This window comes from Podarcis bocagei, assembly GCF_964188305.1.
Source record: "Podarcis bocagei genome assembly, chromosome: 2".
Taxonomy (NCBI): Eukaryota; Metazoa; Chordata; class Lepidosauria; order Squamata; family Lacertidae; genus Podarcis; species Podarcis bocagei.
The window spans coordinates 62,299,866-62,327,389 of NC_138126.1; the positions used below are offsets into that span (position 1 = coordinate 62,299,866).

General features: G+C 43.6%; 1 protein-coding gene across 7 annotated transcripts; it reads right to left on the minus strand.

The window, feature by feature from the left end:
• On the minus strand, positions 1 to 26,612 carry REEP2 (receptor accessory protein 2). 7 transcript variants are annotated; one of them, XR_014005750.1, is made up of 8 exons: positions 26,181 to 26,612; positions 25,491 to 25,563; positions 19,820 to 19,896; positions 12,029 to 12,142; positions 11,424 to 11,571; positions 10,302 to 10,462; positions 8,041 to 8,193; positions 1 to 363 (listed from the first exon to the last, which is right to left on the minus strand). XR_014005750.1 is itself a non-coding variant. In XM_081185903.1 (8 exons), exons 1-8 carry the CDS (start codon positions 26,210 to 26,212, stop codon positions 8,119 to 8,121), a joined length of 801 nt encoding a protein of 266 aa, XP_081042029.1. In that variant the 5' UTR covers positions 26,213 to 26,335; the 3' UTR covers positions 1 to 8,118. The 7 variants fall into 7 exon arrangements, 2 of the variants coding, with proteins under 2 accessions (XP_081042029.1, XP_081042028.1); XR_014005751.1 differs by having other exon boundaries at positions 1 to 7,170; XR_014005752.1 differs by having other exon boundaries at positions 8,003 to 8,193.
• Positions 26,613 to 27,524: the final 912 nt, after the last annotated feature.

Sequence of the window (27,524 nt, forward strand, 5' to 3'; positions counted from 1 at the left end):
TATATTTGTCTACATTCCATATTATTTCTGATTCCAGTTTGTCATTGCAAATAAAACAGTAGCAGCTTTGATACTGGACTTTGCTACAAACACTTGTTCAAATATCTGTAATTCTCAAAGGTCTAACATCAAAGTTCATTCTTCCAGGCCAGAGAATTTCCAGGAAAGGTCAATTTCACAGTCTCAGGTGGCTGCTGTAAACTTTTTCTCCTCTGGAATCTTACTGCATTTGGTCCCACTGGTCCCAATACTTGGGTCCCAGGCTGCAACCTCTCTGCAGCTACGATACTCTTTTGAGGAAGGAGGAAATTCAACCACCATTGTCCTGAAGTGACAAATATTCTAATGAAGAGAATTCAAGGCCTGCTTGGGGTGAAAAAACAGGAAGAGACACAGAATATAGTCATGATCTACCTAGTGAGAAATGGTGCAGAAGCTGTGCTGGAGGCCAATTGATTGATTGAAGTACATTCCGTGGCCTTCAAACAAACCTTTAATGCAATTGGTGTTGCTCTCCTCAACCTTTCATGTGATATGATTTCAGTTAGTACATAAAGTGTAAAAACACTCAAATAACCATGCAAACTGTTCCCAAATATATGTTAGATACCTCTTCTCACTAGATCACAACTTTATAAAGGGCTCAAGTAGGAATAACAACAATTTGTTCTGGTAGAGTAAAATTATACAAGGTCATCTAGCAGGAGCCTTTGCCAGTCACCAAGAGCCTGAAAAACCCAGATAAAATACTACTAAGGGTTCACAAAGTAATACTGATGAATGCATGTATACAGAGGCTCTGGGATACTTACACTGAGACGTAACAAGACACCCAGACTTCCAGAGTCTGATGCAGGTGCCTGAAGTGTAAGCACAGATTCCAGAGCATTTGCACAATGGCTACAATATGCTATGGCTCAACCAGGTAACAAGATTGCCACTTAAAAGAGAACAGGGATAAGAGGGTGGTTTCCCACAGAGCAGGGCTAAGTTTTTTTCTGTAATACAGTATCTTCATTTCCAGCGATAAAAGAGAACTGTGTGTTCTCTCCATAGGAGATCAATGATTTTTCTGCAAGGCAGCAGGAAATAGGTTTTTTTTTGGGGGGGGTGTGCTGAGGTACATAGCTTCCTTCTTAAGAGGTGCCCCTGACTGTGAACATCCTCTATTCATGAGGTGGTGGTGGGGAGATGCATGTTTCTGAATAAATTCCAGTGAGACAGAACATGGACTCCTAGGGAAGCAAGAGATCACGGGGCAATCTTTCCAGGGCTAGTAAAATAATTTGTGCTGGGCAGAGCGGTACCGTGAAGAGCTCACTACAAGATGAAAGATGCAGGCGACAATCCAAGTCTGAAAACAGCAGCTGCCAGTAAGGTGGGTACAAAGAACGGTGCAGCATCCAGGATGAATTGTTTCCTGAACATCTATCTGATCTCAACAGGCAGTCTTAGCATAGTCAGTATACATAAGAAATACCTTGGTAGACAGAATGTGGTGGAGGAGCTTTTCATTTCCCATTAAACTGCAACACATGATAAGGTTGAGGGTGAGCAGCTGGGCTCCTCTCTCTCAATAAGACAAGGAAATGGCTTCACTCAGACTGCCTACCGATATGTTTCTATTAGTTCATGTAGCTGACTCATCCTTGGAGTCTCACCAGATCCTGAGAATAACTGGCTATTATCCCATCTCCTTGGAAATCCCCTTTCCTTTTCTCAGTTTAGTCACATAAATCCTGTGGGAGGACCTCCTCTAGTCATTTGCTTAACAGCACCCTGTCCTGTCCTGCCTTGTTCATAAGTCAGGATACTCTTCATCCTTCCACCAGTGTATAGATAGCTGCTGTGTACGGATTATTCTTTCTCTGGAGCAATGCAAGCAGTCCCCCCCCCTTTTTTTAATGCTACTAACACTGGCAGCTTGACAACAGCACAAAACAACATGTGGGGAGGAAGGTAGCCCTGCTGAGAAGGGAAAAGTTGTTTATTCAATTTGGAGTCTAACTCCTGACTGAGGCAGCTTCCTACAGTCCCCTACAAGCCCAAGCAGGAGTAAAGCTGACTAGACCCGATCTTCTGCTCTAGCCCATTTCACTCCTAAGGGGACATTTATTTTTTATAAGAACAAAATATTTTTTTTTCTCAGCACAAGCTATTTTGCTGCCTGAGGTGGAACAGCAGATACCCTCCAACCCAAACGAAGTGTGCAGTACCCAAGGCTGACCAAGTTATTTTTTTCCACCAGAGACACAAAATCCTACAATCACCTCTACTTGGCAGTCAAAATACAATAATAAATTAGAAGTAAAAATTAGTTGCAAATTCAGGCCACCCAAAATCTGCTTTCTGATGACGTATCCCCACTTAGCCTAATGGTAGAAGAGGCTCTGAAAGAGTGTCATTTCCTTATAATGAACATTGTTTCTACAGAGGTCACATTAAAATGGGCATATTTAGTGTTTCTTCTGCCACGAGGTTGCTTCAACTTCCCCTAGACCACTTGAAATGCTACAAAGTCTGCAAAACTAGTTTGACCAGAGATCAGAAGAAGAGAGTATGTCATATAGGCAATGGTCACTCCAAAATGCTGCCTCCTGTTCTCTGAAAAGCTATTGCTTACCCTCAGCCAGTATACTCACTGAAGACTTGACACAGTGGCCGAAGAGGTACTGGAGCTGCCAATGACAGCTGTAACTGAACTATGATGGCAAGGATCTGACTGACTGGGCAGCAGGATTAAGACCTTTAAATAAGTTTGCTTTACCCAATCTTGTTGTCCACTTCTTACTGACTGACTGCTGTTCCTCTAGCAGGCAGAAGGGAATACACTGGTATAGCATCCTATCCTTGTCACGTCTACTGCTGCCTGTTCAACAAACAAGGGAAATGGCTGGCATTCAACCTAATGAGTCTCCGTTTCTTGGCTCTCCTCCAGACCTGCCATGCAAATTCAAATCAGTCACTGTGAATGTCTGCAAAAGAATGACAGCAGCACTGTCCCCTTTACACAGCAGAAATCAGAGAATGCAAGTACTAAGGCTAGCTTAGATTAAAAGGATCCTGATGAAAGGAGGCAAACACAGACTGCTGCTGCTGGAGAACTGGATCTACGTAACAACAGTGGCAGAGGAGTGACTTATCAGTAAGCAAGCTGCTCCCAATGGAAAGGCTCTGTGAAACTTCAAGGCTTGTATTTGCTTACATTTGAGAGAGAAGGGTTCAACCAATAGGAGTTGGCACTTCAACAGAAGTTGGTTGAAGAGAAGGCCATCGGATAAGACCAGCTGTTGTTCTGGTGCAAGGATAATATCCCGAAGAGGTTCTAAATACCATGTCCAACATGACAACACAAGAAAAGAAAAACAAAAGCCCCCCCCCCAATTCCTGGAGAAACAAGAAACATTTCACCGCTACACAATGTTGAAAGACACTGTTGCCTAGAATGGGGAAGAGCCCAGATTTCATGATAAAAGTCTCTTCCAGCTATATTCTGCCTCTGAATAACAGCATTATTAGAGCCTTCTGCTAGCTACATGGGTTCTCTTGCTATTACTCGTCTAATCTTACAAACCCAAAACACAACAGCAGAGCCAGACTGTGGGAAGGATGCAAAAATAGGAGCACATTCTTACCACACTCTAAATCCAAGGTTCTCTGTACTACAATGAAGTTTATTTATTTATTTCCTAAGATGCATACAATGCTTGATTGTAGAAAAAAACCGCAAAACTGATTAAGTGGCAATTCCATTTTGCACCTGACTAAAAACAAGTTTTGAATTCTTCCATCGTGGACCTCCTAACACGTAAGAGGTAAAGAGAGGTTAAAGAAAGGAAAAGAATTCAGATTACCATGTTATTTATATGGTGTTTGTTCTGTCCTATGATAGTCTCAATATCAGACTCTTTCATCACAGAGCCATTAATTGCACAACCCTATAATGTTTACATAGAGATAAGTCTTAGTGGTCCCAAGCAAGTGTACATAGGATCATGGCCTTATTGTGATAAAGTCTCTTAAGAATAAGAGCAGCCAATAGAGAGGAAAATCTCCATTCAAGGAGCTCTATCATCCCCTCCCCCCATGAATTGTTAAACAGGCTACCCAAGGGCCAGCTACACATGATGTTAATCACATGGTTTAACATCCTGCATATCTCCTGCTCCAAAGATTGTAAATAGCAACCACTGGTCAGGATCAGGTGCATGGGGAGGAGGTTTAACCCTTTCCTTCCACACTGCAGTTCCGATACCTGCCCTCACGGGGGGGGGGGGGACGACAGCTATTTGGCATATGAGGGGAGTTCTCACTGCTGCCAACAGAAGCTTTCCTCCCATGCCAAACAGCAGCTGAGTGGGGGGTATTTTTGTTGGGACTGTAGCATAGGAGTTGAAAAAGGTGCAGGAAAGGGCAACTAAAATGATCAAGGGGCTAGAGAAACTGCCATATGAGAAAATATTACAGCATTTGGAACTTTTGTTTCAAAAAAAGGGAGAAAAAGTGGGGAAATATTACAGAGGTGTATAAAATAATACATGGTGTAGAAAAAGGGACTAGGGGAAAAAGCAGTCATGTGAAGTACCGTATCTTGAGTCACTCTGTTTCCTCCCATATATGACAGAACAGTAAATAAATGGATCAAGCTCTTAGAAACTATCCTATGAAGAACAACCGAGAAGGGTAAGATGTGGAATATTATGTCCCCTGACAGGTGTGTGCAGCATAGGCCACCAGACCAAATGCAGCCCACCAGCCATATACGAGGGCCTGCCAGCTATCTAACCTCTGACTCAATTTTTGCAGCCTGAAGTATGCATCAAAAATAAGTTTATTGGGCCTCTGGCAGGTTCCCATATATATTTGATCATCAAGCTGAATATGAAGCCCAGCTGCAGGATAATGATGTTCTTAAACATAAAACTGATAGGAAATTTAAAATAATTAAGGGACACAAATATGAAAAGACCACATGGTGTTACACAAAAGCAAACCAACAAAAACCAGATGCCTAACAATTTAGATATTTTGTTGCCTGCTGAAAACGTTTCTTTTATGACAATTGTTTTCAGAGGATTAATCTGATTCAGTGTAGGTCAATTGTTCTGTATTTTAGATTGTTTGAATACTTACACATTGCACACCATCCTGATATTTTCTTATGAGCCAGTGGTTTAGAAATACTTTAATAAGCATAATAAAAGTAAAACACCCAATTGGACTACAATTAAAACTGACCCAACAGGATGTGGTGAGAAGATGGGGACTGAGAAGCAAACCAGGCTAATATGAAAAGGTAGAAACTGCCTCAGGACTTAAGCATCTCTGGGAATGGGCTCAAGTTATTCAGCATCATCCCATCCTTATACTTCACTGGAAGAACTGCTGAAAAACTGTGCACACTTCTAGGAGAAGTGCTAACCCTGATCCCAGTTTATCAACTTCTATGCAAAAGTACTGCCTCATACAAAGGATGCTGGAAAGAGTTTGATGTATGTGCTGTAAAAAACACAAGGCAGTATCTACAAGCAACAACCACAGTGTGCTGCTGAAACACAAGTTGATAAAAGCAAACAAGTTGATAATAGTAGTGCTGCTTTCTCTGTGAAACAGAAAGGTATATGTCTTTCATATACTACAGCAATACAAATGTCTCATTTACAGCCAGCCCAGCATTCAAATGCACTTTCCCCAGCCATACATATTCCAAGCATAAGGAAGTGCAGCCATTTCACATGTAAACCCCTACTTGATTCAAACAAAACTACTGAAGATTAATTGCATGGTACTAGGGGAGAGGGATCAGCTGTGTAAAAAGTACAGTATGTTTCTACATTCTCACACTCAGCAAACCAAAGTACCTTCCAAATAGTAAAAACCTAATCTGAGATTTAGGGTCTGCATCCTTGACAAATTACAAAATGTAATTTGTAATTATAGCTTGCCAATTTTTTGGCATTAAACAGCTGCTGCCAAAAAGAATGGCAAAAATGTTGTGATTCATTTTCTTTAAACTTGCATAGGCTGAACTATCAGGTGTCCAGAAGAGAAGTACAGCACACGAGTGCAGGTTTGTAACTGATTTGGAAGAGGATAAAAGGAGTCTCTTCAACTATGGAATCTTAATGATAAGCCTTCTCTGCTCTGAAAATATACAAATTAAAAAATGTGCCTAAAGGTGCAATCCTAAAGTACACTGATTAGGAAGCAGTCTCACAGAACTCAATGGAGGTTAGCTTCTTAAAAAACTTATTTAGGAAGCAGTACATGTCAGCCTGTAGTGAAAAGGATTTAAACTGCATAGTGAAGCAGCTGCGTGGGCATGTTGCATACCCAACATCAGCCCGATTTGCCTTTAACCTATAGTAGATGAAGGTAACTGAAATTTGTTTCCAGCACTGTTAGATCTCATATATTTGCTCCACTATTTAAAAGACTAGTGGCTTTGGCACATATTCAGAAGTTGGATAATTTATTAAAGGGCTAGGTTAGAGAACAGCAGGGTTTATCTATATACTATGTGTCTCAGTATCCCTGCACTATAGTCCTAGATCAGGACAGTCATATCTGTATATGTTAAACTGTCTGGAACAGAAATGTTTATCATTATTTATTTATCCATTTGATTTGATACAAAACTGAATTCAGTTTTTCAGAGAATGCTAGATGGTTAGAGCGTGGTGCTAATAATGCCAAGGTTGCAGGTTTGATCTTTGTATGGGACAGCTGCATATTCCTGCACTGCAAGGAGTTGGGCTAGATGATCCTCAGGGTCCCTTCCAATGCTACAATTCTATGATAGCCTCAAACACTAAATAATATTGGCTCCAAAATGTAACCAGAGTTAAGAGGGAATGATGGAAGTCAGTGGTGGCAGAAATGAGTAGTTCCTGAGAGCCAAGTAACATTATCCCTTATCCACCCATGGAATCATTTAGGAATGTCCCATCACTTATTTACCTCATTACAAAATGCCAGAAAAGCTCCAAAAAGGGTTGCTACTTTTTGCCTACTTATCAGGCTACACTGATCGAGCTCCAACCTTATATTCCCAGTGCAAATAAAGCATAATTAAGAACACAGCAGAAACTTAAGATACCATCCATATTTCCTCCAGCTTCTTCCATACACATGCCTTTTCCAAACAATTCTTACAGAAAACAGACTGACCTGTAAAATATAAAGGCAACTCTGAAGCAGGGGGCCAAAGTGTTTGGTTCTTAGACAGTGGCAATTCAGGATTTCAACTCTTTGGAGAGACTGATGTGTGCCGAGGCACCCTCACACCCCCTGCTCCAACCATGGTCCTCTTAGCTTCGTCACCTTCCTCCCAGCCTTATTCTACTTGAAAAAAACCATGCAAATAGTTCTACCATCGCAACATCTACCATGAGCAGAGTTAAAACGCTTTCAACCAAGCAAAAGAGGCTGCTTAGAAATAGGCACCAGATAGTGGTAAAGAAGCCAGCCACTTGCATTCTCACCTTCCACCCCTCTCCCAAACATCTACAGACTCCCTGCAAAAAATACCACTTTACCCAATCCCACAGGCAAGCAGTTGCCCATGTAGCAAAGCACCAAGCAAACCTACACTTTTGTCTCTTGCTTCTGCCCAAATGAGTTTAGATAACACTTTCCCTCAGTACCAGTCACTTTGCTCCAGGCACTTCCTAACAATTCCCCACAGCAGCTACAGCATGACAACCAGTGAAATGCTGAAATATTATTGGGGAGCTCCCCACCTCCAATTAGAATTTCAGTGGCACCCGTCTTTATTTATTTTTTTCTTCCAGCCTCTCTGTCAAAGATGGCTCTAACCCTAATTGAAGAGTTGTTCCAGCAAAGAGTTTCCCTATTAGGGTTACACACAGAGAGGGAATCCCAAAACCACAGGCTATGTACAGACAGATTAGCATTCTCTCCATCACAGAGATGAAGTTTAAATAATTCCTGAGGATGGCCATCCTCTAATCTGTGTGCCAAATTTCAGTCACCCTCTTGCCTTGGAATGAGCTCTACAAAGCAGTAGCTGTTATGTACATGATCTCAGCTCCCTTTCCTTGGAGAGTGCTCATCAAAGTGTCTGAAGAGCCCTAGGACAGATAGGCTGGGATGTCCTTAGGCTGACTCGCCAGCAGCACTGGAACCTGTAACTTTCTTCTTGGGACGGGCTTTGACAGTCTTTTGTGGGGGCTGGAAAGCAAGAGAGGAGAGAAATAACATGAAACTAGTTGCAGGACAAGGAGTTTTAAAAAAGAAAGAGCTTTGATGAAATTTTTGCTGAGACCTCAGATCATTCACTGAACTCCTGCTTCCAGAACAAAAGGAACTGATTGCTATCCAATTTTAAGCCCTCTTACTTCTGTAATTCTATTAATGAATCAATTCAATTAGTAACCTCAGAATAAGAAATACTTCTGGTACAGTAGCACTAACAGAAAATGACAAAAACAAAAAAAAACCCACACCTATAAAGCAGTCAGCAGAGGGCACTCAAATAAAATAGGTTATTCTCCTACACAGCCATTTCCTGGCTCTTTACCAGCTCCTTCAAAATTATTTCCAGAAACAGAACCTGAGCAATCAAACTGAGTAACCAGTACAATTTCAGCTACTCTTGAAGGCATGTCCAGATGTATAGGAAACCTTTGATTCAGATACAACCCAAAACTTCATGAAGGAAGCCAGCCACAGCCAATTCCTGCCACCCAATGATATACCATCAGCTGTAATCTAGCTGGGGGCCAGGACAGCTAAATCACTCTACACTAAATGACCTGATGTGCTGCATGTGGCCAGCAAGACCACCACCAAATTTCAATTAATGTCAAATATGTGAAACTTTTTAGCTCTTTAACAAGGGGTGCTTCCAGATAAAGGTTTATTGTGAAACTGGTGCTGTCCGTGCACACAAGTATTTTTGCACAGTCCACAGGAGACTGTCATCATCAAAATGCCAGCCTATGCTTTTTGACATTTAATCCAAATTCCCTCTTAATGTGAAATATATATGGAAGCTCATTAGTGCATTTTTGGTTGGGCCTTTCCCCCTAAAAATAGTAATTTAATTTTGATTTTTACAAACAAAATGAAAATTGATATCCCCATATAGTTGTGTATATACCCAGAGCAGAAAAGGTTACTGAAGGACAAGGGAGCAATTATTGAAGGGAGAGGCCAGAAAACCACAGCATGGAAACATTTCTTCAAGGTGTGGCGTGGACCTGATACAGTGGAATTCCTACGAAAAATCTAAGATTAAAAGCTGGATGCGTGGACATGTGCACAAACTGCGCACACAGAAAATCTTATTTGAGCCAGTTGTTTGCAACATAAAACCATACTATATAATATATTTCGGCACTGGAAAAATCAAGAAGTGGAGCCCAAACAAAAACAGCTGATGGAATGTCTGCAGGCTGTGCCCCTAATGTCAGCAGCAGATCATGCAAAAACTCATAAAACTGGATGCATCCTGAGTGCCAAATAAGATGCGGCAGTAGCACATTCATGTTTATTCATTCATGTGCCTATGCATTCACAAATGAAGCAGGGGAGTCCAACTTTAACATCAAAAGGGAGTACATAAGAGAAGGAAATTGAATCTCCCCTCCTCTGTCTTTCCTTCCCATGTTCCAACACCCCAAGCCCTTTCTCAAAGCTCAGCCAACTTCCAGTACTGCAAGAGGGGAGTGGGGACAATAGAGCATGGGAAGGTAAGCAAATGAATGAAGAAGTATTCAGCTGGTCATGCACATTCTCATTTAAAAATGAGACACTATCCACTCTCTGCTTGGCATAGCAATGGTGCAAATGAACAAACAAGTTGCTACTGCCATCACATCTACTTTCAGCCCTTAGTAATGCCTTAAATTCTTACTAAAGAGGCATTTAAATTATTGACAGAATAGGAATGTGAAACAACAGGAGGAATTCAACATCACAGTCTTCTGATTGTTCTGTTACTGCAAACATTTCAGTCTGCCAAACAGAATGATCCCTCTTTCCTTCTCGTGAGCAGTTCTGGGTGTTCTCCTGATCCCCTCTGAGCCAATTTTGGGGGATGCAGGGGAGAAAGCCCTTTTGTACAAGTTCTTGTGCAGGCTTCTGCTGATGGGACCCATTAGTTGAATCCTGTCCAATACTTCAAAATGTAGTGAAAGATATCTGGCAGGCAAGCAAAGCACACTTGCAAGGGAGGGGCAGCTATTAAAAGGGATTATGTGCCAAGCTGAAGCACACAAGTTGTACATGAGGCAGGATCCAGCGACAAGCTTTCCAAACAATTACATCCAGCTCACCTCAGTCTTTGTCACTTTCTTAGGAGCTTTAAGGCTCTGGGTCCGTTTGGGAACTTTGTCTCCTGTATCGTCATCTGATGGGTCTGTTCTGGCATCAGACTGGGCCCCATTATGTCTTTGAGACAGAGTCATCTCTTCCGATGAGGAATAACAGGATGCACCTGAGGAGAAAACCAAAAACAGAGATGCCCCTTATTTTTTAATATGGAGGAGGAGCAGAAAACGAAAATGCCATCTCTGATACCAAGGTTCTTGAAGGAAAGGAGAAAATAAATAATACTAAGGCGACTAATAATATATCACACACACACACACACACACACACACACACACACACACACGTGCCCCACCCATCTGACTGGGTTGACCCAGCCACTGTGGGCAGCTTCCAACAGAATATAACAGAACACAGTGAAACATCAGACATTAAAAACTTCCCAAAAAGGGGAGCCTTCAGATGTCTATGGAAAGTTGTGGAGAATCAAACTGTCAAGGTGACAAAAGACTCAGCGTCTTTAAATGACTCTTTGAATCACTTTATTGGGATTCACCTCCCCACCCCCCTTTTAACAAAAGTAACAGGAGTTTGGTTCCTCCCCCAATCCAGACCAGTGTGGATTGGTGGTGTGCAGTGTAAAGTGATAAGGGGTGCCCAGGTGTAGAGGAGATCAAACCCTTCCTTTGCACACATCCTCTCCCCTCCCCCAGTCTATCTTCTAGCTAGGATCACTGGTTGAATGAAAATTACAGAGAGGTATAGAAGATAAAGATAAAAGAAGTTGTTTTGTGTATGTGAACACAGAAACCTCCTTTTATGCTTCCACGCCTTGCTTTATATATTACTGGAAAATACCCACATTTAAAAATACGGGCCTGCTGCTGTCATGAGTAGCGTGGCCCAAGCTATAATATCTTGCTGCTGGGAAAATGTGAATTCTTTCTTTAAGCAGCATGTCCACTGCAATTGTGAGTACTGCATGAAATATAGGTGTGCATGAACTCAAAGTTCAAAACATAAACACAGCTAACTACCACTGAAGTTAGACGCTTCAATATTTGCCCCAAGCCCACAACTCTTAGACATCTGCCCTCATTAAATAATATGAATGGATTGCTGTTAACCTGAATCATCAACAGTTTCAAGATGACCAGTAGCAGAAGTACGCATGCGTGGCTCAGGGCTCCGTAAATGCACAGTGTCATCATCCCGAATCAAAGTCAAGTCCTGCATGCTGAAACTCCGTAGTTTTTCAGACAAAACTCCTTGGCCCTTTAAGACACAATTTCTAGTTGTAACTATTCACATGAGTTGAACCATTCAGAACACATCAGAGGACATGCTAAAACAGCTTCCAATGGAAAAGAACACACGACAGCAGTTAGATGAGAGGGACACAGCTTGGGTCAGGTAATAACAACAGCAACAACAACCAATTTATTTAAACCCCCCCCCCCCCGGCCAAAACCGGGCTCAAAGTGGCTAACATCAAATGTACAACACATTAACATAAAATCAGGCAATCAGTTAAAATACATCCTAAAATCAGATCAGGGTCAGAATAAAATCCAATCAGATGGCAAGCTGCAGATGAGTTTGTCTCATGTCTAACTTGAAAGAACAGCTTAGCAGACAGCATGGAGGTGGGGAAGTGGGATAGAGTTATGACACCAAAAGTCCAACAGAAGGGAACAGGGTTGATATGGCATATAGGTATATAAGGAGTTACCTTTGCAGCTGCAGTAACTGCTGCATTGGCTGCCAAATTTAATCCTCGCTTGCCAACTCGCATCATAGTTTCATAACTCTTGTCACGGGCCTGGCTGATATACTCATCGATTTCCTAGGATTTAATTGGTGGGGAAGGCCACATTAAAAAATTATTTGCATAGCTATAGCCCTCAAGAATGATACATACTCACACAAAAGCTTTTAAGAGGAAGTTTTTTGGGGAAGGGCTGAAGCTCAGTAGTAGAGCATCTGCTTTGAATACTGAATTGCTTAGGATTTAATTCTCAGTACCTCCAGGAAGGGCTGGGAATGTTGCCTGTCTGAAACCCTGGCGAAGGCTGCTAGTCAGTGTACACAATACTTGGCTAGATGGACTTATAGTCCAACTAGGTATAAGGCAAGAAGGTCCAAGTCCATAGGGTTTGAACAACAAAACAGAACAGAAGTTCTCAAAGTCATCATAATGTTTTACTTTTGTTAATTATAAAACCTTTCAAACTTTCTCTAATGACTAAGTAAATCTTTCCAGAGGTTATAAACTATCCATCAACAGCTTGCATGGTGGAATGAGAAAAAGAATCAATATGGATCATCAATGCCTATACACACAACAGAACAAATGCAGCCACACTAATTAACAATACACTAGATTACAGAGTACAAAAATAGTTCAGCAGGACAAGGTAACAGAAAAACCAACACCTCTCATTTTGAGAATCATGTACTTAGAAGTACCCATCACATCTTAACACAGGCAACCCAAGTAAGAGGGGAAGAAAAACATGCTTAAACAATTATTCACATGGAAGAATATATCTTTAAGTAAGACTAAGATCAAGCAGTAACTTGTCTTTATGGAACAGAAGAGAGGAATTTCACAAACTAGTTCTGGCAGCAATGAAGCATAATTCTAAAGGCCAGTTTTAAAGTATCATGACATAACAGTAAATGTTAACTTCAATGTCAAGATCAATGTCAACATGTTGACTTCCAGTACAGTGGTGCCTCGCAAGACGAAATTAATTCGTTCCGCAAGTTTTTTCTTCTTGCGAGTTTTTCGTCTTGCGATGCACGGTTTCCCATAGGAATGCATTGAAAATCAATTAATGCGTTCCTATGGAAACCGACTTCAGACCAGGTCCGGGGACAATCTGTCCCCCGACCTCTTCTGAAGGCTGGGGGGCGAAAGTCTTTGCTCCCCCCACGGCAGCATTTTAAAATCGCCCCGGACAGCGGAGGACTTCTCCGCTGTCCGGGGCGATTTAAAAGCCCTCCCGGGAAGGCAGCCAGGGGGGACAAAGATTTTCGCCCCCCGCCAGCCTTCCCCTCTTTTGAAGCAAGGGGCGGAGGGAAGAAGATCGCTTCTCCCCTTTGCCGCCCCTTGCTTCAAAAGGGGTCCGGGGGGAGAGAGAGGAAGGCGCCCGCCTTTCCCTCTGTCCCCTCTTTTGAAGCAAGGGGCGGCAACGGGGAGAAGATCGCTTCTCCCCTTTGCCGCCCCTTGCTTCAAGAGGGGTCCGGGGAGAGAGAGGAAGGCGCCCGCCTTTCCCTCTGTCCCCTCTTTTGAAGCAAGGGGCGGCAACGGGGAGAAGATCGCTTCTCCCCTTTGCCGCCCCTTGCTTCAAGAGGGGTCCGGGGAGAGAGAGGAAGGCGCCCGCCTTTCCCTCTGTCCCCTCTTTTGAAGCAAGGGGCGGCAACGGGGAGAAGATCGCTTCTCCCCTTTGCCGCCCCTTGCTTCAAAAGGGGTCCGGGGGGAGAGAAAGGAAGGCGCCCGCCTTTCCCTCTGTCCCCTCTTTTGAAGCAAGGGGCGGCAACGGGGAGAAGATCGCTTCTCCCCTTTGCCGCCCCTTGCTTCAAAAGGGGTCCGGGGGGAGAGAAAGGAAGGCGCCTGCCTTTCCCTCTGTCCCCTCTTTTGAAGCAAGGGGCGGCAACGGGGAGAAGATCGCTTCTCCGCGTTGCCGCCCCTTGCTTCAAAAGAGGTCCGGGGAGAAAGGGGAAGACGCCAGCATTTTAAAAAACCTCGGGACAGCGGGGGATTTCTCCGCTGTCCGGGGCGAATTTAAAATGCTGGCGGGCGGCAGCAAAGCCTTCGCTGCCGCCCGGCAGCATTTTAAAATCGCCCCGGACAGCGGAGAAGTCCTCCGCTGTCCCGGGGTTTTTAAAAAACCTCTCCGCCCCCCGCCAGGCTTCGGAGCAGCCTTCCGAAGCCTGGCGGCGGGAGGAGGTCCGAGGACAGTGGGCAAGACGCCCTGTCCCAGAGATTTCCCTATGGGCTTTCGTCTTGCGAAGGAAGCCCATAGGGAAATTCGTTTTGCGAAGCGTCTCCAAAACGGAAAACCCTTTCGTCTAGCGGGTTTTCCGTCTTGCGAGGCGTTCGTCTTGCGGGGTACCACTGTAAATGTTAAATAGGACATTTCTGGATTTTTTTCTGGAAAGCTTTTTGGAAAATTTCCTATGCAATTTTGGGTAATTAGCAATAGAAAACCTTGTTTGCATTGGAAATTTTCTAGGACATACAGAAAATTTATCTAATTTAGCATGTTTATTTTATATGCATTTTGTAAACAAAACTAAAAACTTGGAAACTTCTAAGTCTGTCTAATGCTATGTTGACATTCATTCACTGATATTAATCACCTTATAAAATGGAAATTTTTCCTCCACTGCCATTCCAAAAAACACACAGGAAGAAATTCTTACACCACTGGTTCAATGACTTACATACATCAGAGGCTGGGCTAAACTCATCTGGATTAAGAGTCTGGTGAAGATTTTGTCACTGATTGATTTGCATTTTAGTCTATTGAAATGGAGAGAATGCTTTGTCTATCCAACCTGGAGAGAATGTAGCCCTGATAGACTCTAAATGCATGGGCTAGTTATTGTTAAAGGTGGCTGCTATCAAATCACTCTATCTACAGAAACAATTGAATTGTATGGACTTTGGAACTCACCGTTCACCTGTAGGCATAAACATAGCTAGCAGGTCAATAAGCAAAAATAGCTGCACTTGTCATGTCTAGTCTGATTCTAAAATAGCCAAATTTTATGAAAGATTAACCAATTAACTATAAGAGAAATTTCAGGACTATTATTCTTAGTTTTAACAACAGTGGGGGGATCTCTTCCAAGACTGGGTGGAATCAAGACCCTCATCAGTTTGTTAGAAGTATTGAGAGTGTGACCTCTCCTATTTATCAGAATACAGATACTGTATTGGCCCGAATATAAGCCGCGCCTTTAAAATTGGGGGGGGGGGGTGGAGAGACAATACCCGGGCCGCTTCCTGGGGGGAGCCGCACCGCTTTGCTGGCAGCTTGAGGTCACGAAAATAAGCCGCACTTTAACTTTTCACTGTTGGAATTTGGGGGGAAAGTGTGGCTTATATTCAGGCCAATACAGTATACCATGACCATTTGGCTCATACTCCTTTTTTTTAGAGCACAAGAGCATACTAATATCCAGTGAGAACTTGAATGATTAGCCACTCAAGAGAAGAGACACAGGTTCTTCACAGCAAAAAAAACCCTGTGTCCTGCTATTGTGAAATCTGATCCCCAGGAGAAAAATGGGAAGCATGTACCCTTGGTTCTTAAATGAGAAATGAACATCAAGGCTCATGTAATTGTTGTATTGTGTTTCGTTGTGCCAAATTCAGCGTTGTGCCAATTTCAGTCTTCCTCAACATTAGCAGCATCAAGGAGAAAACAAATTACACATATACCAAAACTTTGCCACAGAAAAAAAGCTACTTCCTGGGGTCAATTTTCTTAAATCTCTTCTACAAGAAGACCTCCCACACTTCAGACACACATGACAAAAATATCCACTTGTGGTATTCTATACTCAGCAACTGAATCCTTTCTTGATTTTGCATTCTGTATCACAACTATGATGACCTAGCAAGCCGAGTGCAAAAGTCATTGTTGACTCCAGCAGGTGGATGATCAAGGGGAAAGAGAAACAAAGGTTGCAGCTTTTGGAACTTTTTAGTTTCGAGAAAAGGCAAGAAAGAGGTGACACATTAGAAATTTAAAGTTATGCATGCCATAGAGAAAGTGGCTAGAGAAAAGTTTTCCCCCTCTTTCATAACACTAGAACTCATATCCAGTGAAGCTGAATGTTGGAAGATTCAGGACAGATAAAAGAAAGTACTAATTCACACAGTGCCTAGTGAAACCATGTTACTCACTCCCACTGCAGGCAGTGATGGCCACCAAGTTGAGTGGCTTTTAAATTTATGGAGGATAAAGTTAACAATGTCTACTAGCCATGATGGCTATGTTCTGCCTCCACAGTTAAGAGGCAGTAAAGTTGCTGGAAACTCCAAGAGGCGAGTGCTCTTTTCTTCAGCCCCTGCTTCAGTTTCCCACAGACATCTTGTTAGTCACTATGAGAACAGGATGCTAGACTAGATGGCCCATTGGCCTGATAATAATAATAATAATAATAATAATTTCTTATTTGTACCCCGCCCATCTGGCTGGGTTTCCCCAGCCTCTCTGGGCGGCTTCCAACAAAGATTAAAGATACATTAAAATGTCACACATTCAAAACTTCCCTGAACAGGGCTGCCTTCAGATGTCTTCTAAATGTCAGGTGGTTACAGGCTCTTCAAATGTCCTTATGCGTAGTGTTATTTAGTGGGAAATTCACCATATCCACATTTTCCAATGTGTGATACTGACTGTCCTAGTCAGTCCCATGCTTGGAACAGATTTAACATTTAGTTGAAAATATAAAACTTTGAAATCCTGCTATGCTCATGCTCTGGATCTCTTTAGAAATACAGAAGTCTGAATTTCAAGAAGGAATGTGAAGCAGCATGAAAAAGCAGCACCAGTCTGAGAAGTCAGTCAGTGCTAGAGGAAGCTTAACTAAATGTATGCATAAAGACACTGTGATTGAATACAGTGCTTTGTGCCCCCTCCCCAAAAACGTAGAGGTGTACAGTGCTTGTCAAGAAATGCAGACTGGGAGAATGTTTGTGTTAGCATACCTTTGCCTTACATGGATCCATGGGATCCCTATCAAATACAGTGAGAATTAGCTTCATCATTTCACAATTATCAGACCTGTTTATTTTGTGAATAACAGTCATCATTTAAACATACATGTGCTATCATAACTGACACAAGGCAGATATACTAATATCGTTATAAAAAGGATGGTAAGAAGCAGTCCTCAGACAGAGCCAGCCAGCCTTTGGCCTGCTAATTCCTAGGGACTGCCTAGCTCTCTTTTGCAACACTGAGGGATTAGCAGAGAAAGGATTAAATATAGTTCATGTGATTTAAAGCCGTACATGGAACTTGTTTCCTTGTGCAGTACATTCTTCTTTTTTAGCATTATGACCATGTATCCATAATTTTTCAGAATCTCGAGACACTTCTGCCTGAAATCCTAACCCCTTCTTGCACCAACATCATGAAGCCAACTATGAAATCCAGAAATTCAGGAAAACATTACATATTAGATAGCACAGCAGAATGGATCGTATAGCAAGTGCTCTGAGTTTCCCAAAGTGTTGCCCAGCACTAACATATAGTGTTTGAAAGGAAGGAAATTCAATATTCCAGTGAATGCTACTCCCAGAAGGCTGAAATATTACTCAAAAAAATTCTGTCCTAAGGTAAAAATGCATAAGGCACTTACAAGTGGATGGAGACTGTCACCCCTTATCTGCAGGCTCAAACTAAATGAATGACAATGTCTATACTTTGCCCTGTGCTAGAACTACATGAGATTAAGGGGAGTAATTATGCATCTACTACTAATCGCAGTGTAGACTACAAAGAGTAAAGGTCCCAAAAATTAATAAAGGATCAATTAATACAGCAGCAAATGCTGAAAACATTAGCCAGAATCCATATTGCCTCATGCATGAATGGACTGCAGTTCTGCACACACAGAAAAAGTTTGTAGTTTCTCTTCTGGTTATAGTCCCCTGCCCTGCAACAAATGTTGTTCCAAAGAGTCCCTCAAACTCTCCATGCATGGCCCTTTGGCTCACAGTTAGGAGCCATGAATAAAGCTACTTTATTCAGGTTAGAGCTAACAAATTCTCATCAGGTTACAAACTAGGAATTCACTATTGCTCTGTAAAAGCAGCAGTTGCCACACATCTATTACGAGCAGGCATAAACATGATTAATATCAAGCACAGACAGAGCTAATACCAGTATCTTTTCTGCAATCTATCATGATCTCATGTCACTAAACTTCCAGGATTTATATGTAGGGCAATCTGAAGGAAGTACCTTCTCCTTATTGGAGAGCGTTGGGTGAACAAACTTCCTGTAGAGCACGCTGGAGCCCTTGGTGTAAGGAGAGAGCAGCCAGATCACAAATGCGATTTTCAGCTCGAAATAAAAGGGAAACCTGAGAGAAATGGAAAAGCTAGAATCAAGCTCAGGTTAGAGATGAACAAAGACTGACAGTCCAGAGAGAAGCAAAGATGAGATAAGCAGAAGGAAGAAGAGAGAAGCTACAGATGGAACAGAATCAACATGACAAGGCCAGCTATTGAACAGGCCACACATACCCTTTACGGGATGTATCTTCTTGAAGTCTCTTTTTAAGTTTTCGCCATAGCCTTGATAAGTCTATATCCAAAGTTATCCTCAACCCTGCAAACAGAGTTATGTCCCAGCAGTTGCACTATTCAAGTATTTGTGAAGAGAGTCATTAGGAAGAGAGTAACATTGGGATGTTCCATCAGGACTGGCCCTCTGCCTGGGAATGACTGATGTTTTCAACCCAGCAATTACCCCCTTCATTTTAGACTTCTGGACAAAGTGGCAGCTAGGAGTTTTGAACACAGATACTGCAAGATTAGGACATCATCTCTGTCCTCAGTTCTAGTCAGGACAAGTAAGTCAGCACAATACAGCTCAATGTTTGCCTAACAGGGATTTACATTGTTGAGAACAAATCTTTGGAAATTTGTTAGCAAAGCACAAGACATGCAATAGTGTCAGAACCTAACATTTAATCAGAACTAGAATCACAATATTCAAAGATTACTCTACAACTATCCCTATAGTTTCCATTAGGTTTCAGCTTCTCTCCCTCACACTCCACAAATCAGATTCGTAAAACTAGAATCCCATTCTTCATTCACTTTTTGCTCTCTAGAACAGAGGTTGGCAACCTTAATTGGAGGATGGGCCGGAGCATGTGCGCACACGCGCTCTTCCGGGTCAGAGGAGTGCCTGTGCACACACACGCTATTTCCGGTGCTCTCCCGACACGGAAGTGCACCGGAAATAGTGTGTGTGCATGCACACAGGCGCTTCTTCATCCCACACGAGTGCGCACATGCTATTTCCGGTGCACATGCAGGTCAGAGGAGCACCCGTGCGCATGCGCCATCAATCCAGAAGTCGGTCCCTGCCCCGCACCACGCTGGTACGGAGGGCGTCAGGGGTTGCCATGGGCTGGTTAGACAAGCCTCGTGGGCTGCTACCAGCCCATGGGCCTTAGGTTGCCGACCCCTGCTCTAGAAGACCCTATATCTTTTTTTTCTAGGTTGGGAGGACAAACAGAACAACTACACATTTTTGCCAACAACACAACTTTCACTCATTGTGTATATGGTTTACTACAGAACATTCAAATAATAAACCTGAACAACACCATGTTTGTTTTTCTCAAGTACAGGATAACTACAGGGAAGCTGAATACCTTACCAAATTGCCTCACAGCAACCAATTCTAGATGGATAACTGTAAAAGAATTGAAGTATCCAGTAGTCCCCCCGCTTACTTCCTAAGTGTGGCAGGGTACTTACCAAGAGAGAATGATGTCTGTGAGTGTCTCTGCTGTGGTGAAGAAAGCAAACACAATCCAATACATCATCCATTTGACCTGCAAGACAGCCAGCACCATTACATATCATTTGAAAGCTGCAACCTACTTAAAACAAATTCCTGACTGATGCCAAATCTTGTAATTTTGAAGCAGTTCATTATAATTATACCCATGTCCAAATGTCAGCAATTCTGGGTTTCAAACAGTTGGTCTCTCTCTTCAACAGTGTCTAGTAGCAGAGACATCAAGGAAAGTTCCAAAAACAGAAATTCTGCTTTAAGGTTCGCCTGCCAATCATTTTCAGACACCTATAGCTTTTCACCACACTTACGTCTTATCATTACTTGGCCATGTGTACATAGGCGCCGACTCCATGGGGCTTGAGGGGGCTCTAGCCCCCTCAAAAAAATTTTTGGGGGGGCTCAGCCCCCCCAATAATCTCGGGCGGGCGCCCTTTCAGCAGAGCGCCGCCTCCGTCCCCCGCCTCCTCCTCACCTGCTCCTTCGCCAGCCAGCCAGCCGCGCGCCCTAATCGGAGGCACTGCCGGAAATCCCGCGAGAACAGGGGAATCCCGACTGGCCACACCTCCCAGCCAGCCAATCGGCTGGCTGGGGGGGCGTGGCTTGCCCTATTTAGGACCGGAGCCACTTTATTTGCATATTCATGAGCTTATTTATTATTCATGAGCTTTCCCGGGCCCCCCCCCCAATATTTTTTCTAAGTCCGCGTCCCTGCATGTGTACAGCCTTTTTGTCAGTTCAAATGACCTGGAACTTTTGCACTTTCGTGAACAATTTGTGCAGATCTAAGATATACATAGTACAACAGTCCTGTTCACAGTGTAATGCACATTTCTCCTCTAACACCATCAAGGAACCTGGGCAGTTGTAACAGATTCTGAACAACCATCCCTCTTTACCAGATTGTGCTAACTTCACAAAGGAATTAAAACCTTGCACATCCTATTTACAACTGGTGCTTGAGAATAGAGACCTTGTTTGCACATCGTGGTGATGGCTTATCATGCAGAATTGTAGTACTCCTACTTCACTCTTCTTGACTCATGCAAGCAAGAAACAAACAACAACTCCTAGCTTTCCATTGTGTCTGAACCATACATTGTGCTTTGTTTAACTCCAACAAGCCACAGTTTGTAACTAAGGTTTATTCATGGCTTACTGATCATGGTTTAATAGAATAGAACAAACCATGATTAAACACTCATCTAAATATAATGGTTTGTTTCCTCCAAACGTGTGCCAGCAGGAGCAAAATAGTCCTGCTTGGCATGTTCATGGTAAATTATTAACTATAGTTTACCACAATGTGTGACCTGGGGCAGTCTTTCATGTCTGATTTTCCTATCCCTTGTTCTCCTGCTTTGGTTGTGCTGATCTTCACTAGGAAGCCTTAACCATTTCCAGGATGAGAAACAGCACAGAAAACTGAGAGATACATTTCATGAGTAAATAATGTTGCTACCCACAAATCAACAATTCTCAGCAAAAAAAAGTTGGGGGTGACCAGAACAACCTAATTATAAGATGGACTACCAATATCAAAGCAGATTACCAGGATAATAGTATAAACAATGCAATGTATCCCCACACCAAAAAGGAGGAGTTGACCTTTATCACAGCATGTCAATTTTGCTACAGTAACGTTTAATACTAGTACGAATATTTTGGCAGCCAAGATTATGCCCTCATCTTTGTCTGAACAATTTAACGAGCCTGTTCCAAGCTAGAAAGAGAAGCTAGCTCCCCCTGCTGTTCCTTAACTACAAGGCTTTATGTAAAAAAATATTGCCACTGAAATTGGCTCCTGAAAAGCAGCTTGTTCTTAAACAGTAACTTTGAACTTGCAATTCCTTCCAAATACCTGGGTGACTCGCAGGTCTATACTACGATGAAATTTGAAAGTGTCCATTTTTAGCCACTTCACTCTGTATTGTGGTTATGAACAATATTTCTTTTTAGATTTCATACCGTCTACCCTTGATTAATTAGGGTTGCCCATGCCATATTCCCCAAAGTGAAAATCCAGACGGAGTTTTTGAGCCTTTTTTAGGAACATTAAAAAAAATAAAAACAGCCCAAATTTACCATACGTCCAGGTTTTCCCGGACATTTTGCCGATTCAGCAAAAATATGCCTGGATGCCATTTTTCTGAGCAATTCTCAGATGTGTCCAGGAAAGCCCAGACATTCGGCATCCCTATTACTAATCTTTTGAAAAATATTTTTTGATGCTCTTGCATTATTCTTACTAAAGCTTGAGGATATCCAAACAGCCTTTTCCCACTGACACTAACATGTATTTTCAGCTAATACCAACTAATGCCAGAGACACCAAATCCAAGTATAGCTGCTATTTTAAAGTACTTTCCTTCGAATTGTGTTCCTCAGCATTCCTCCTATTATCAGGGGTTCCTCAACAAAATGATCAGTAATGGCAGACAAAGTAAAAAAAACAGCTTGCTTGCTGTTAACAAATTTGCCTTTCAGTGCACAGCTACACAGAAGTGATGAGGTATTTTAGGGTACATACAACTCATGCAGGACAATGGTCAAGATTCTTTGCTCTCCGTGTAGCCCCTCAATAACTGACCATGCAGCCTTGAACAGGGGTGAGCAAGGGAGAGTGGGATTTAGTAGCGGTTGGGGAAGGGCTTCCAACTTATAATAATAGTTACAACAAAAATTATTTATTTGGGACCAAGGCTGTTCGAATCCCTGAACTTGTATTTGCAGGTCATCACTGTGCATGAATCATGGAACGCAGCAGAGAGCCAAATTTTCTCCCTAATGGGTCTAGGAAACTTAAGGCAATGAAACAACATGGGCAACAACTGGAATGACAATAGCGGGAGACTCATGACAAATGTGATCACACAGGCTAGAGCTCACTTTCATCACCCTGGTGGTGATGGCAGCAAATAAGTCAGACTTTTCTGCCACCATTGAATCTACTCAGTTGTCCAATGAAACTCTTCTAGTGATCAATGTTTGGCCTTAAAGGTGGGGGAGGACCACTCAACTAATTCACTATGACCCGTTCACTGAACACTTCACAGAAAAAAACTACTCACATCCATTCCAAATTGGGTATCACAGTTAGGGCAGAGCCAGATGTACCTTTCACACCTCGTTATTTTGGATACATCTGCAATCCATGGATGTGGGAAGAGTTCTTGGAGGAGTGAGACCTACTACATGTATGTTCAACTTTTGCCCTCCCTGACTAATAAAAGCCCTGCTGGGGTTTCTGGGCCCCAGAGCCCAGGCTAGCCTTGCTGCCATGTCCTGGGCCCTCTTGCTGAATGACTGTTTGGCCGGTGTTCACACGGCACACTCCCTGGAGGCAGGCAGGCAGGCAAGGGGCTGTAAGAAGTAGAGAAAGGTTACAAAGCCTATTTGTTATGCTCACTATGGGATTCTGTAATATCTGCTACATTAAAACAATCAATAGTGAGATCTCTGCTGAACAATCTCACCATGGATCTCTGAAACAGAAAGCTTATGTTAAACCTCCCTTTTTTGCCAAAGTGGTGGAGCAAACATAAGTTGCTGGATCCAACAGTCTCCATTCTAGTCTAGTACCCCATTTCTAACAATGTTCTGCCAGGTGCTACTGGAAAGCCAACAAACAGCACATGAAGGTAATAGTCCTTCCATGTCATTGGATTCCAAGCAACTGATATTCAGACACATGAATGTTACATTTAGTTATCATGGCTAACAGCCAAGGGCACTCACTTGCCCCCCACATGGTGGAGGTGCATCTCGTGAGGCATCATGTTACATGGCATGTGACGTGTCCCACCTGCTGTGATGTCGTCGCTTGTGTGCTGGGCGAGGAATGGGGAACGTGGTTGGCCTCCTTCTCCCTGCACAAGGTTGGTCAGGGAGGAGGCGGCAGAGTGGGGCCACCAGGCTCCCCACTCAGCCTCCTCATCCCCGCATGACATCAGCAGGGTTTCACGACATAGGTGGGGTAGATGCGGCAGAACAGGCTACTGGATTTGGAGGGAGCCCAGCCCCCTTCTTGAAAAACTGGGGGGCTGAAGACCGCTCGGCCCCCACCACTGTACATTTGCTAATAGCCACTGATTCATTTTCCTTCAGGAATTTGTCTAATGCTTTAAAAAGCCATCTAACTCAAATATTCTGCAAACCTGGAACACAAACCAAAGAGGGGTTTTCTTTCTTAAACTGCTTCAGAAGCATTCCTAGTATGCATTTTTAAATGCAGTCAATATGTTAATTTCCCCACAACTGAACTTTTGTGATAAAGTCATAGAAGTTAAAAAAGAAATTTTATTCATTTCATAATTGAATCACAGAGCAACAAAATGTGGTAAATAAGTAAATGAAGCAGCATTGCCCCTTGGACTAAATTAACTCCCTCTCGAATTCTTTTCAACTATATACGGTATATCTTGCCCATTTAGCAACTATACATACGTACATCATTTTGCTTGAGCTGCACTGTATCCTAAATTAATTATGCCAGGATTTTCACAAGTAATGGGTAAGAATGGTCTTTGGTCCCACATTTTAAAAGGATGGGCCTACATTTTAAAAACAAATAATCCATTCTGGATTAAAAATGCCTCTTTGCTTCTTTCAATTTTACAATAACTTTCAGAAGAAGCACATCCCATACTAAGAAGAATTCTTAGTATTACTCTTGAAAATGCCACAGTATTCTAGATAGCAATGTCAGGGAAACTGCAGCAAATAGAAAGTGGCAACAAAAAGAAACACTTGCATTTTCACAAATGACACGAAAATGACACTTTTCACACTTTGTGCAAACATGCAAGTGATAGAAGCATAGTTTTTAATGTTCAAAAATGTGCAACCATCTGGTTTAAATTGACTAAAAGCCATGCAGAAAGTGGATTTTGCCATTTATGAAGCACATGCTACAGACTAGGCAAGTGGGCTGCAATAGCTGTAACCTTTACTGCAGAAAAAAGCAAAGAGGTAATGCAAATTAGTTGGAGCTGTGGTGAAGTGACATCACGGATTTGTAGGTGCTAAAAAAAAGTCAATTGTGAAGACACCTCAGGAATTTTCACATTTGAAGTTTCTGTCACTTGGTGCTTAAATTGGTCTATAATGTAATTTTAAAACCGAAACTGAGCAGAATAGGTATTTCAGCTCTATTCCACCATTATTTACCGTATTTTTTGCTCTATAAGACTCACTTTTTCCCTCCTAAAAAGTAAGGGGAAATGTGTGTGCGTCTTATGGAGCGAATGCAGGCTGCGCAGCTATCCCAGAAGCCAGAACAGCAAGAGGGATTGCTGCTTTCACTGCACAGCGATCCCTCTTACTGTTCTGGCTTCTGAGATTCAGAATGGTTTTTTTTTCTGTTTTCCTCCTCCAAAAACTAGGTGCGTCTTATGGCCTCGTGCGTCTTATAGAGCGAAAAATACGGTACTCAAATAAGGCAGAAAATGGTCAGATGAACTATTCAGTGTTGTGTAACATGGGTGACATGGACTGTAGCATCGTTTTGCAGTACAATTCCAATTTCCTGCTTGAACAAGCTATGTCGCTAGTATCTTCACACCACTAGGAGACAAGCTACAGTAAGGGTTGATGTTAAACCAAGCTTATGGTTAATTGCCTCACACTTACATATTCCTTCACATTTTTCGTCTTCACAGCTTTGTAAGAGGAGTATGCTGGGTACAAGGTGCCGAAAACCAGCCTGGAACAAGAGGTTGTTATTATTATTTAAACAGAAAAGAGAAAGGAAGAAGAAAAACCTCATGAGATTATTCAATCAGCTTAGAGTCGGCTCCAGGCCGGAGAAGCCCCGGTCCCTGCTAGCCCGCCCATCCACCCTCTTCCCCCATTCCGCTGCCAGCGCAGAGCAGGCCTAGCGCAGCGGCTGCAAGGCTGGCAGAGCGTCAGAGGCGCTGGGCGCCCTACCTGCAGCCCTCAGGTGGTGGCGCCCAGAGGCCGTTAAACGGACAGCAGCTTAATAAGCGGGAGGGGGGAGGACCGCGGTGTCCAGGCGACGCCCCTGGGCTCGCTCTTGTCACCTGTCAGGGTCAGGGCTAAGCTGGGCGGGGTGGCAGCAGGGGCCGGGGGGGGGGTGGGCGTCCGCCTCAGGAGCCCCCGAGAGGCAGAGGAGCGGAGGAGCCGAGAAAAGGGCTGGGCGCAGCGGGCACCACCGGGCGGGGTGGGATTCGGGAGAGCCGCCCGTCCAGACGACCCCCGTCCCCATCTTCTTCCCGTTGCCTAGCAACGGGCGAAGAGGGCCTCCCCGTCGCCGTCGTCCCCCTCCTCCCGCCGCCGCCGCCGCCGCCGCCGCGCGCTTACACCACCAGCCGGGAGATGATCCAGGACACCATGGCGAGGCCGAGGCTCCTCCGGGGGCCGGCGGGGACTGGCGAGCTGGCTTTCGGCAGCGGCACCAGCGAGGAAAGGAGAGAGCGCTGTTAAAGGGCAGGTTCCTGCAGCAAGCGCGGCCCCGCCCCGGCTCCTTAAAGGGGAGGAGCCAGCGGCGCCTGTCGGAGGGAAAAAGAGCAGCGGGCGCGTGGCGGTGGGTTCGGCGTCAGTGCGGCGGTTGCTGCTGCTGCGGCTGCTGGGCCTTCGCGTCATCTCTCTGTGGCAGAGCAGCAGGTCCGGCGCCTCCGCCAGGCCCCGCGTCAAGCGACACGCTCCCCGCCCTAGAGGGCAGAGCCAGCCCCTCAATAGCGCTCGTCTCTGGACCAGCGCTTTAGAGGGCTCGCAGCGCTGTCCTTGCCACGCCTCCTCAGAAGTAAGTCCTGTTGAGTTCAGTACGGCTTACTCTCGGGGAAACGGGGTTCAGGTGGGCAAGCCGGTTTCCGACGCCGCAACTCAACCCTGGAATAGGCAGCCTCAAGCCTCAGCCAGCCAGTTGCGTCTTTCAGATATTCGTGCGCAAGAAGAGCCTCCGGATTTATTATATTGGTCGAAACCGTTAAAGGGCAAGGCCGGGAAATAACCGAAAGGCCCCCTCGCCATAGAAGTAGACAATGGATATTGGTGTGGGCGGGGGGCTCTCTTGCAGGTACTGTTCGATTTGACAGAGTTGCCGCGTTATCCATTGGGAATCCCTAAAATCCTTGGGGTTTTGTTCAGGACCGGGCAGAGGATGCGGAGGAAACACCAGTCTGGGCCTCTGCCAACAGCTCTCATCGGTGTCTCAGGCAGCAGCTACCCCATGCTTATCAGGTGGCTCTCTCCAAAACCAAAGGCCCTGGAAAGGGGCACTCAAGGTCTTTTTGCACCCCTGTTCCCTTCCAGAAAGCAAGCAAAACTCCATCTTTCTCACCCAATCCCCACAGCGTTTCCATCAGAATTGAGATTGAATACATCTTGTAGTTTGTTAGATCATGTAATTAAATCAAATTATCTTAAAACTGGCTTGTTCTTCCGTTTCCAGTATTTAAGACACGTCCCACTGTTCTAGTGGGTCTTTTTTAAACCCCCTTAATAAACAAAGCACTACAACGAATAAGATACCAGAAGTTTAAAAGATAACCCTATTTCGTTTTCTTTTGTTTTACAATTTTCTGACATCCAAGAAAGTAAAGTTAAAATGTACATGCATTCTCAGTGGCCTCGCCATTCTTCTTAAAATGTTTTTAGCATATATATTTAATGGATAAGTGGTGAAAGCGTAAAAAAGGAAAAGGC